General features: G+C 40.0%; 1 protein-coding gene across 1 annotated transcript; it reads left to right on the top strand.

Moving 5' to 3' along the window:
• Positions 1-1,492: 1,492 nt before the first annotated feature.
• FGF20 (fibroblast growth factor 20) lies at positions 1,493-9,755 on the top strand. The gene is made up of 3 exons (XM_090258377.1): positions 1,493-1,778; positions 7,076-7,179; positions 9,009-9,755. The coding sequence occupies exons 1-3, from the start codon at positions 1,493-1,495 to the stop codon at positions 9,252-9,254; spliced, it is 636 nt and encodes a 211-aa protein (XP_090114503.1). The 3' UTR covers positions 9,255-9,755.
• Positions 9,756-13,275: the final 3,520 nt, after the last annotated feature.

The following is a 13,275-nucleotide window of genomic DNA, read 5'->3' as shown; positions in this document are numbered from 1 at the left end:
ACAAATAGGTACAGGCATCCTCAAAAAATATTTTTTTACCAGTAACTTTTCATTGTCTCAAAAACACATCAAGAATCAAAACTGTTTTCCATCAGTTGTTTTTATAATGGAAAGTGAACCCCCCACCCCCCAAAAATCTAACCTTAAAGGAAATGCATCCAAGAAGAAAGAAAAGTGTTCTTATATTGGACCAGGGCCCCAGAGGCCTCTCATCCTTTATGACTATATTACAGATATTCATCTTCTATTTGGGCAAATATGAGAATGAAAACTATGTCTTTTCAGCCTATTTGGATTTACTCTTAATCCCTTGATTCAGGATTGTATTCTATTATTATATTACATTGATTAAAAGTTCATGACTTTAGCACACAATTTAAAACTTTTATATGCATTAGATACAAGACAATCTTGGTTATATCATGTGCTGAGTAACGATAGACATTAAAGAGAACCTGGGAAGGGGGGGTATGTGTGTTCCTAACCTAACCCTGATTATGTAAAGAAAATCCCCCATCTAAATGATAAAAGAAAAGAGTAATGCTTGTACATTTTATTAGTGTTTTAAAATTAGCGAGTTAAACTGTCAAAGCTTTGATTTTCCTTTCATGTGTGTCTGGGCAGGTCTAAGCCTCAGGTAACGCCCTTTTTTCCTTTTCCCTCTCTTACCTTTCTTTGCACCTGTCCACTGCAGGCTCCCAGCAGCTCCCAAGGAGTCCAATCCTCCTCCTCTTCTCTCCTTTTCCTCCCCTACCCATCCCCCTCCCAGCCTCCCCTCCCTCCCCACTTCCCCTTCTTCCATCCACCCGCCAAGCTGGGCTCCCTTTACCAGCCCCGTATCACTGCGAAGGAGCTCACATCAAAGGCGGTTGCACTGCAGCCCCCGAGCGGCATCAAGGTTGTTCCAAAGACAACCGCAAAGAGGGGCCTTGCCTGCGCCTTCCCGAAGTCGCTGGCCAGCTTTGGCCAAGTGTGGGAATGATTTTTGCGACCGCACGGATAGAGAACCGTGAAGGGCCCCTTTTGGTCACTTCCGAAGAGCAAAAACGTGTTGAGAGGAGGCCGGTTTAAGATTTCAAACAGAACCTCCCCAGCGCGCATGAAAGGACTTGATTAGCATATGTCAAGAGGATCTGCTTATATACTCGGTGTGTATGTACACAGGGCTGATCTGATCAGTTCGCGGAGCGGGAGCCCCAGCCCCCAGCCCCCAGCCCCCTGCCCCGTGCTCGTAGCCGCAGCGGTCGATGTGTCTGCAAAGCGCGCAGCCAGCTCCCACCTGCCCCAGGAGAGAGGACCGCTCCGAGACAGTGCAAGCCTCCCGGCCACCCCAGTGCAAAGTCCATTCAGCGACCTCACGGGAGTAACCGGGTCTTCACTTGGCGCGCTCGTTTCGCTATAATTTTTCTCCATTCACCTCCCCATCCCCGGTGCACTTTTTATTGGGGGCCCTTTGTTTTCCGGACACTCCGCCTCTCCCTCTGGCCGCACCATGGCTCCCTTGACCGAAGTCGGGGGCTTCCTGGGCGGCCTGGAGGGCTTGGGCCAGCAGGTGGGCTCGCACTTCCTGCTGCCTCCTGCCGGGGAGCGGCCGCCGCTGCTGGGCGAGCGCCGGGGCGCGGCGGAGCGCGGAGCCCGCGGCGGGCCCGGGGCGGCGGAGCTGGCGCACCTGCACGGCATCCTGCGCCGCCGGCAGCTCTACTGCCGCACCGGCTTCCACCTGCAGATCCTGCCCGACGGCACCGTGCAGGGCACGCGGCAGGACCACAGCCTCTTCGGTAGGTACCCGCTCCCCCACCCTGGCTCCTCTCCTCCATCCCGCCCGCCCCCCTCCTCGCCGGCTCAGGAAGACAGGGCTGCGCTCAGCCCGAGCCCCGGGACCCTTCCAGGGCGAGGTGCGGGCTGAGGCTGAAGGGAGCCAGTGCAGCGAACCCCGGGACTTGTCCTCTCACTGGGCCCCCGGACGCGGGGGGCGGGAGGAGAAAGGGTCGGGGCGCCGCGTGCACTTCGCTTCCCAGCTCTTCCTGCAGTCTGGGATCTTCCTCGAACTACTTACTGGGCAGTTTGTTTATTTGTTTGTTTGTTTTGTTTTTGTTTTTTAAATACACATATTATTTCCTCCTACTTCCTCTCACGTTTTCCCCAAGGCTGTCTACCTTTTTTTTCAATTAACAAAAATTAATAACAGGAAGTATTCTGCTTTTTTAAACATACCCCACAGTTATACAGTTGATTATGCATTCAGGGCTACTTGCTCAGAGGCTCACTCTTGTCCATACAAGGATGCGAGAGTTTACATGTCCACCTAGAGAACTGTGTGTTCACCTAAAGAGGTAACAGATTAACTTTCTGTGGGCACCGTCGCCACTGTCAGGCTCACCTGGCCACCTGGCAGCAGTCCTCAAGCTCATAAAGTTCTATTTGGGTGTGAGAGAAAGGAAAAAAAAAAAGTCTACCTGGCTACTGAGCATGCTCAGTCCCTCAGCCAAGCTCCTCTAGAAATTGTGAAACCCGAAAGCAAAGATCTTGGTGTTGACCGCACGTAAGAGGAAATGGGGAACCGAAAGAAGATATGGGTGGGAACACCCAGGGACAGGTTTAAGAATACCTCCAGCAGTGCCTCGGAGCAGAAGGGGTTAAAGGAAAGAAACAAGCGAATGATTGTTAAGACACTGGACTGGGGAGTCGTAAGGTCTCTAACTGCTAACTAGCTGTGTCATTAGCCCATGCTCTCTGCAGTCCGAGCCTTAGTTTTCTTGACTGTGCAATGATAGGGTTAAATTAGGCGATCACTTTAAGATGCTCCAACATCCCAGTAACTCTCCCCCATTGTGGTAGTTTTTCATCACATAGCAGTTAACTGCCTAGCACTCTCAAAGGATTTTTATCAAACTTGGGGCATCATTGGTGAGGCTCGCTTTTTTTTTTTTTTTTTTTTTTTAATACCATTTACTTGTCAGCAGCAATGTGAAAGGACCAAACACGGTGTCAGGTTTCCTGTCCCTTCCTCGAGCTGGGGGATTCTTTGAGAATCTCATCTCTAAATGGCCTTCTCTTATCTTGTCCTCATCTCCTTGTTTTAGTCTCATTCCCTCTTTGGCTTGTAGTCCTCATTAAAACTGTGGCGGAGGGTAATTCTTGGGTTGAGTGGCGTTTGTCGCTCTAGATGTAGGGATGAGCATGTGGTGGTCATTTGGTAGCACTCAAAGGCTTAGAAAATTAGCTCTGTAAAACCCATATGTTTGCAGCTTCCACTGATCTCTTCCGAATTCTCATTGACTATGAGTCAAGAGTGTCATGACCTACTGGCCAACCTTGGGGTCACTTTCGGAAAGTGGTTTCTAAATCGGAGAGGCTGAGATTCTGATTCTAAAGAACTTTGCTGACACCAGGTGGCTCAGTTGTCTTGCGGTAAAGAATGATTGCGCTTCATTCATGACAGAAAAATCCTCCAGCTACCAGAAGGTTTAGAAATGGACACAAATGCATGAAGGCTTATAAGTAGATCGGGTGGAAGTTAAACTTAGATAATATTCAGGCTTCCCCCTGCGATATGTAGGGTAGCCTTGGCAATTCTGCTTTTAAGACACTTGGAATTCAACTGTAATCTCCCCAACCACAGGGTTGCTCCTTCCACTTTGTGTCCCTTTCTAAGACTTACCCTATGAGAAGAGATTAATAAATACTGTAGACTTGATAACACTCGTTAAACTGGTATTTAAATCCATTCCTTAAGAAATGAAGATGGCATGTCAGAATCACTATGTTACTAGAAGTTTTTTGCTAAAATTTTGTATAATGTTTTAGTAATTGCCAAAATATGACTTAGACTGATTTTGTGATGGTTTGGCATTCTATGGCGGGAGGCTACATATCAGAGCAAAATATTTACTGTTACACAAAGAGGAGCTAACCCAGATTCGTCTGGTGGTCTAAAGGAATGAGAAGACTCTACAATGCATTACAGTGCAGTCGAGTGGCCTCTGACAGCTTAGTCATCGTCACTTACTACAAAGCAGTGTAGGTGAGGAGTTTATATTTAGCTTGTGTAACATTACATGCTTCTTTCTCTAGCTGCCTTCTTTACTAGTGTTTCAATGACTAATTATGAAATTATTTTTCTATTTTTTATGTTCATTTCTGTGTCATCAAAAGATTTTTGAAAAAGTTAAGACTGGCTCTTTCAAACGTTGGAGTTAATTAACATGTTTGATAATTTATGCTGATTTGGCCATCATTAAATAAAAAGGTCAGAATCCTGGATTTTAAAATTTCAAAACCACATCAATAGACTGAAAGGTCCCTGTGAGGTTAAAATAATTTCCTATCAGAGTTAGCTCTATATTTATAATAGAGTTTCTCTGCACAGTAGTACAGTAAGAAGACTTTACCTAATACATAAACATGGAGTCATTACTTAAAAAAAAAAAAAAAAAAAAGCTTAGCCTGAGATCAAACATATTTCTTTAAAGGCTTTTCCTTTATTCTCCCCTCTTCTCCATAGATTTGTCTGATGTGGTTGCATTGTGGGTTGACTCACCTGTTTATTATGATTTTTAAAAAGGCTGGCTTTGAAAATGATACCAGAAAGACAAAGTACCTCCAAGTCTTTTTATGGGACACTGGGCATTAGAAAATCTATCTAAAATCTGTGATTACCTCTCAAGGAAAGTTTTTCATGTCTACTCTTTGTGAAGGAATTAGCTGAGTTGCCACCTCATATTATAAATAAGAGAGACTTGTCAAATCTCATTTAAGAATCAAATGATTACAAATTACTATGTGGTATACTATTTCCTTGAGGAGAAAAAGGATCAGAATTAAAAAGTGTGGCTAAAATCTTTAAGAGGAACATAAAAACACATAACCCTTTTCCCGTCAACCCTATCAACCATTGCAAAATTATTTATGCCTGGTTATGTATGAAGTTTTAGGTGTTATTTAATAAAGTTGAAATATTAAATATAATTATTCTAAGATTATATGTAATGTTTGTCTTTCTACAACTATATATATTTTTAACAAGATAGCATTATCTTAAGATAAGAATTAAAGTGTAGGTGATTTTAGTTTTGCAAGATAAATAAATACTTTATAAGATCTCTTATATAATTGGTCTATATGCAAATGAAGCATATTTTATTGTATTTGAAAACTGGTTCTATTATACATCCTAATCAGTTAATCAGTTCCTGTTCTTTGAAAGACAGGGGCATCTTAATGTAAATCAGATACTTAAAGAGAATTAAGTTACATGTGAGCCACAGTATCCTTTTCAGTTTGAATTTAACATTCAATACAACTTCAAGTAATTACACATTTGTAAATATATTCTGGATGAAATTCTATTAAGATATCTAATCCTACCTATCATGATTTGGCCGATATTTTTATTTCTAATGAGCTTGACAGTAAATTTAATTGCCTTTATTCCCTGCCTCTATATTTGGCATGATAATGGCCATCCTAAGGAGTCTGTGTCTTCCCGCTCTGTCTTATCTTCTCTCTGCTCTCACTTAGGGACACTGGCTCTTTTAAGCCACTTATGGACTATCTTGTAGCATATTGTTGCTCTAAGATCCTTGCTAGCCCTAGTGTTCTACATGGTCTTCTAATAGTTTGAAAGAGCTCCTTTGCACTCTTAGGAATCTACATTTAGAGCTTAAGAATCTATGGCTCTGCCAAAAGATGAATTAGGCTCTGGACAGGACAGAGCCCTCTGTATAAACAAATAGCTAGATTTTGTACTTTCCCTTGGACTTGGGAACATCACGTGCCCAAAGAGAAACTTGCACAATAAATCAAGAAATGACTTAAAAGCAAGGGTCCGGTTAAATGGTGCACATTTATACTGTTTGTAGAGCTTAAGAGGGGATGAAGGGGCGAAGGTAGGAAGCTATTGAGGAAGGAAGTTCCAAGTACAGAAAGTATGTCTATATACTTTCCCCGCAGAGTCTAAGGGGAAGAACAGACAAAAACTCTAGTTGAAAGGTTAGAAAAAGAGTGTTGCAGAGGTAAGCATCAAGGTTTTCAATTTTTTTTTTATTTTGATATTTTAGTGTATTAAATGGAGAGTTTTCCTGACACTAGTTTACTTTCAGATAAATGAAAATAATTCTAGAAACTTATTGATAGAAGATCATTTTTCATGTTAAAGTCTTGCTATTTGGCTACCACACTTAATGAATTATAAAGTTCTTTTATTATTTTTAATTACAAAATTTACTTTTAAAAATCCCAAGACAGAAAACAGCATATTATATAACCTGTAAAGTTTTGAAACTACTGTAATGTCTTCAAGAAACAGTGTCCTGAAGTAGAAACATTGGATTAGTGCTCAGAAGTGTGAGTCCAATTATGGGTTCTATTAATTACAAATGTCGAGTCCTTAGGCAAGTCAGTAAACCTCTCTGAGCCTCAGTTACTTTATATATAAATGGGAATAATAATATCTCTATACATAGTTTAGGGGCATGTTTTTGAGGACCAGATAGAAAATGTAAATAGAAGACTCTTGTAAACTATAAAATACTAACAGACCCATATAAAATATATTGACTGCAGCTAGAGAAAGATGGACTTGATTCACAGGGAACAACAACAACAAAAAGCCCACAAAAGTATAATTAATAAAACAGGGTTATAATCAACTAATGAAATCACAGACAATGAGGAACAGCTCTATTATATACTAATTTATGATAATAATAGCTTCCATTTGTTGAATGCCTGAGTGTGTGTTAGTTCTTACCTCTCTCCTATAGGGAGGCATTTCACCCAATTTGCATATGAGGAAACTGAAGTTCAAATGACTTGTATAGTCCAAATTCAAACCCAGGTCAGTCTGGTTTAAGTTTTTATACCCTTAACATTATACCCTTAGCATTTTTTTATTTCTAGTTTTTTCCCCTATCTATAAAATGGGAGAATCATCATAATAAGACAATTGTAAAGCACTTGTTGGTTTACAAGGGACTTTCATGCACATTATTATATTTAGCAATATCACTGGTCTACTGCTGTTGGGAAGATTTTCATTAATAAACATAAATCATTATTTTGTTTATAAATTTAGGTATCCTGGAATTCATCAGTGTGGCAGTGGGACTGGTCAGTATTAGAGGTGTGGACAGTGGTCTTTACCTTGGAATGAATGACAAAGGAGAACTCTATGGATCAGTACGTATTTTTAAAAAGTTATGTAATTCATAAAATAATGACTACCCATTGTGTAAGTAAAAAATCTACTAATAATGAATTTCAGAAGAAATATGCAAAACATACTTATGCACAAATTAAACATTTATATCATGATATGTTTCTTTGTGTCTGGGAAATAGCGTAGTATCTCAGTTTTATTTTCTAAAGCCTAAAGCCATACTGCTCAGAGCTCATTACTTTCCCCTGGCCATTATCTTAGGTCTTTCTATTTTTGCTCGTATTTTGATCATTCCTACCAGAGATACAGAAAATGAGAGCATTTTCCTTTTGCCATGTTAGGCTCTTTTCACCTTGACATTCATTGAATGTAAAACTTCTCTACTCAGTATCTTCTGTATCTAAGTTTAAATCACTTGCTGATTTTTGTATACAGGAAATGAATGAATGAAATCTTAGATTACCGTAAGATGCAACAGATAATGGTAACCACACTCATTTGACCACAGATGCAGTCTTGATAATTATAATAGCCATGAGCTCATTCAGAGGTGCATTGTGCATAAAAATAAAAATATTTTCTATTTGTTCACAATTGCTGATGAAATTTTAAGAAAATTGGTAAAGTATAATTGGGTGCCATTCTCCCACCCATTTGCACATATGAAATCACTTCTTAAAGTCAAAGTCTCTAACTATTTACCAAGACCATTTATTTTTTATGATATAGCTGATGGCACTGGCTGGTACCTTCTTTTTCTTAAAATCTCAACTAGACCACAATATACAGTTAGACTCCCAATATACACTGAGAAAAATTTGTTTTGCTGTACTATTCCAGTAAGTGGTAATCCACTTAATATCTGTCTTTTGTAAGGACAAATCTTGCCTTTTCAGGCTTTCTGTCAGCTCAGAAGAAAGAGAAATACATTGTGTAATCATCATAACAGTAGAGTTATAATTTATGGAGAAAAAATGCATGTATTTTCCTTCTTTGTGTATGTGTTGGATAAAAAGATCAACTGTGGTCCAACCCTTAGAATCACATAGAATCCATTCTGAAGAGACAAGAAATCACTGGGCTTTTATACTACATTTACCTTATAATAATGTCCAGGTCAAATTTAGTCATGGGGAATGTATCATCAAACAATTAATAAATTCAAAAAGTGAACATATATGATTTGACATGATTACCTTAATTTAGGTATTGGATGTTAGCAAGATTTTGAAATGTTTCAAGATGTAGTAGAGATTTTCTGCATAGAATTTTGGCGTTTAATGATAGAACAAGATAAACTACAGGCTTGTTTGGTGGTAATAGTAGTAGGAGGGAAATAAAATGGGGCATGAGAAAGTCCAGAATATTGTTTATATAGTATTTGAAAGTAAAATTGAGAATTGACATTAAAGAATTTTCTTTGAAATGAACTGCTGGGAGAAATAATTCTAGATACATAAGAACTAAAGCAAAATAAAGTATGATAAAAACAATTTAATCTTTCTCCTTTCTTGGCAAGGATATAAGTATAGGCAAAAAGTTTAACAAAAAGAGTTGAGATTTTTCTTAAAAACTTACCTCAAATGTTTTTAAAAAATATATTTTATTTATTTATTTTTAGAGAGTGGGGAAGGGAGGGAGAGAGAAGGAGAGAAACATTGATGTGTGGTTGCCTCTCATGCACCCTCAACAGGGGACCCACCCATGACCTAGGTATGTGCCCTGAGTGGGAATCAAGCAGGCGACCTTTCAGTCCTCAGGCGGGTGATCAATTCACTGAGCCACACCAGCTAGGGTTCAAATGTCTTTTCTTTTTCTTTTCTAATGGTAGTTATCTTCTCTCTTTTAGGAGAAACTGACTTCTGAATGCATCTTTAGGGAACAATTTGAAGAGAACTGGTATAATACCTATTCGTCCAACATATATAAACACGGAGACACGGGCCGTAGATACTTTGTGGCACTTAACAAAGACGGAACTCCAAGAGATGGTGCCAGATCTAAACGACATCAGAAATTTACACATTTCCTGCCTAGACCAGTGGATCCGGAAAGAGTTCCCGCATTGTATAAGGACATACTGATATACACTTGAAGTGTGACAGTGTCTTTACTGAAGAACCAAACTACAACCGTTCTTTCCTATTACAGTTCCCACAGTAGAATAATAACCCAGGAAGACATTCAGAATGTTACAGAGCCTATTTTCCACTGGGAAACTGGATTTGGAAAGAATATGGAAAACAAACAAACAAAAAATGTTGACTTGATATAGATCAATATCTCTCTTTATAAGTGGATTAGGTTCCCTCATGTACACTGGCTCAGTCCTTCCTAGTCGACTGAAGCTGAAAATCTGTTAAACTGTGGATAATGGGAACCCCACCTAGTTTGCTGCTCTGGTGCTTCGCCTCTCTGGAATATGTTTACTTTAAAAGTTACATTAAAATAGATCCTTCATGTTGAAGACATGGACTGACACAGCTGGCCAGGATTACTGCTACATGTATGTTAAGGACCTCGAAGGATTTTGCAGGTTATGGCATTCTGTGTAAAAAACCTGGGTGAAATGTGGACCATGAAACATGCCACACCAAGAGGGAACATTTTTTAAAGGATGGACCTATTTATACATTCTCAATTTGCAAATATTTATTATATATTTATTTATTAAAGAGTTTATTTTTTACTGCTATATGAAGATATTACAAAGAGAAAAGAACAACCAAAATCCCTTTATTGTGCCATTATTCTGTTGTGGTGTCTTTGTCTGTAAAGAAGACATCTTTATTACAATAATTAAACATAGAAAAGGTCTTGAGTTTCTTTTTGAAAATAAAGTATAGTGTAGATTATATTTTTTGCAGTCAATTGCCTTCTAAATGTAACATTGGTTCCTTTGACCTAGAAAAATGCTTTATCAATTTGTATTGAATTCAACACACATTCAAAAGGGAATTAAACATTTCTATTTTATGTTTTGGCTTCATTCCTTTTCAGAAAAGTTACTCGACTTGTATAACATAATTTTTAAAATGACAAAATCCTAAGTTTCCTAGAGAAAACATCCAGTACTTAGGAACTTCTAATGTTGAAAATTATGAAACATGGGCAACTCACACATTTTTTTTTGATTCAATATGAAAAGACCATTTCTTTTACCCATCATGACTACAGAAAGAATGAGTCTTAGTGATACCTAACAATTTAACAAACATTATGGGTAACTCACACATTGGTTTTTTTTTTTTGTTTGTTTGGTTTTTTTTTTATTCAGTGTGAAAAGACCATTTCTTTCACCCACTATGATCACAGAAAGAATGAGTCTTAGTGGTACCACCGCTAACAATGGTAAGGCTCCAACTACTTATCTGAGTCTGTTATCTTTTCCATTCTATGTCCTATTTAGTCATTTATCTGGGAAATACCCATTAAGGACTGCTATACAGAAAATACTCTTAGGCACAAAGTGGTGACCAAGAGAGAGGTGGGCCCTGCATCATGGAGCTTAATGTCCAGTGGGGCAATAGATGGTAAACAAATAAATGAACACATACTGTAATTGTGAATTGTGACGTGCTCTGTGAGGGAAGCAACGTTCGGACACAGAAAGAAGAGAACAAATTTTGATAAGATGAGTCTGAGAAGGTTTCTCTATAAAGAGGTGACATTGTTGACGGGCCCTAAAGAATAACAAAGAGTCGGCCAGGCTAAGAAGAGAATAAAGGCCTTACAGAAGGAGGACACAGTGAGTCAGGAGCCCTGAAGGCCAGGAAGGGCTTTGTGGCCGGACCTTAGTGATCTGTTCAGAGTGGCACAGATGAGTTTAGAGAGCTATGCAGATACAAACCCTGTAGGGTCCCTTTCTGAGGTTTATGGACTTCTGCCCTGCAGTTGTCAATGTCACTACCCTTAGATGAGCAGTCATTGCTGCGATTATGGTAATGATAATGGTAGCAGCTGCCACCAGTTCCCAACCTGGGAAAACACAGATTATTGGGTCTCAGAGGAAGAGTTTCTGATGTGTAGGTCTGGGGTGGGACCTAAAATTTAGCTTTTTAAAAAATTAATCAGGATGACACTGGTTAATAAAATCATATGGACTTCAGGAGTACAGTTCTATAATATATCACCTGTATATTGTATTATGTGTTCACCACCCCAAGTCAACTTTCCATTTGTCACCATGTATCCCCCCCTTTACCCTCGCCTGCCTCTCCACACACCAAATTTTGCATTTTAAACAGGTTTCCAGGAATAATGTTGCAGTTGGTATGGAGCCCACACTTCGAGAACCACTAGTCTAGAGCAGTATTTCTCAAACTTTACCCACAGAATCACCTGAGGCATCTTGTTAAAGAATGGATCTGTTAAACATAAGTTGGTGGGGTCGGGAGGGAGGGAAATGAGATTTTGCATTTCTAGCAATGTCCGAGGTGATGCTTGATGCTGCTAGGCCTTCGACCACACTTTGAATAGCAAGACTGGCTATTGCTTTAATGCTCTGAAGTCATTCCTATCTGTCCATCCTCTAATTGCTTAAATAACTTAATGGTGATATGTGGGGTGAGCCCAGGAGTTTAACATATAATTTTATAAAGCTACATGGGAATATGTATGTGTTAGGGCTATTGTGTGTGTGTTCACCTAAGTGTGTTCAGGGTAAGAAAGAAAGAGGAAAATGTGTCAGCTCAAAACCTTGGTTTTATGAATGTAAAAAATAGTAAAGATGGTTAAATAATCTTTAGGATAAAGTAATTCCTACTTTTACTAGTGTTAGAGAGAGCTTATGCCTAATAGTAGGACAATAAAGATACAATTCTGTCCGAATGAAGGCAAACCAGACTGGTGACCAAAGGAAACAGGGACCTAAAAGAATGTATTTGCTACACCAGTGGCTACGGATTACTGAAAGATAGATTTAATGTGCGTCTCTATTTTCGACTGGTCAAACCAGGGAGCTAAGGGGGTATAAGTGATGTATGGGGTTATTCCCAGTTTCTGCAACACTCTTGTTATGTAATTTGATAGACTCCCATCTCATCTTGATGCTATTTCATATTTGCTATTGTGATACATGGTGGTTCTAGAGGCTCCCTTTGGGCACACCCAATTGTTTGGGTCCTGCTCTTTAACCTTCCGAAGGCTCTTTTCTTCCCTGGAAGTGCAATAAATCTCTTGCAGTTGCACACTCAGGGAAAGGAGATAGCACGTCAGGAAAACATCTTTGGCCCTCTGTGGCCAGCAATTATCACAGCCCCGCAACGTCAGCTGCTTTCTTCTCCATATCCTTCGGTAATCAAAATAATTTCTCTACTTACATTCTGGTTTGCCAGAATTAATGTTACTTTTGATCCCTAAGATTCTTGAATATTATCCTTTGTTCAGAACAGGTCTTTCCAGGCAGATCTAACGTTTTTTATGGACCTGCCTGCGTGTTAAGGACTTTGGGGCAATTTGTCCTTCCCTTTGAAAGACTGGGCCTGAGCCCCAGACTTTAGGGCCTGGCTTCTTAAATTAAGGGAGATCAGAAGAAATCAAAGGAAACGCTTTGGAAGTTGTTCTTTGTTTTTCACATGCAGGGAGTTTATCCTTAAGATTTACAAAGTCCTTGTCTCAGTGTTCCCTCTCTTGGCTCCGCTCCCAGTGATTTTGAAGTGGCTTGTTGCTATCTGCGTGGAGGGTTTGCCAAGGTTGTTACTATGGCTGCAGTGCCAGCAAGTTGCGCTGAGTCTTGTGTCCTATTGATCTCCTCTGACTCTCAGCGACTTGCCAGTGTTCCTCCTATGAACTGGGGGAAGTCATCCCAAATCTAATGACCCTTTGTCTTAGCCCGCAGAGAAACTGGTGCACGGACAGCAGGCCCAGTCCAAATCCAAATCCTTCCATTGGCCATTTCTCCAGTAATTTCCCAAGAGATTCACGCGTCCATGAAAAGCTACTGGGAGGCAGAGACAGAAGCCTTTGGAAGAGACCTAACGTGCCCGTTTGTTTGCATTTCAGCATAAAGGTAATCGTCGGGGCCTTTGGGCTCGGCTATCCCGCTGTTCAGGATGGCAGCTGCTGCAAGTTCTTCAGTCTAACCTCCCAGACCCCCTGCATCTCAGCTTCCCATG

The sequence above is a fragment of the Furipterus horrens genome, unplaced genomic scaffold (assembly GCF_987537825.1).
Source record: "Furipterus horrens unplaced genomic scaffold, mFurHor1.1.pri manual_scaffold_12, whole genome shotgun sequence".
Lineage (NCBI taxonomy): Eukaryota > Metazoa > Chordata > Mammalia > Chiroptera > Furipteridae > Furipterus > Furipterus horrens.
This window is presented reverse-complemented; position numbering and strand designations above follow the sequence as displayed.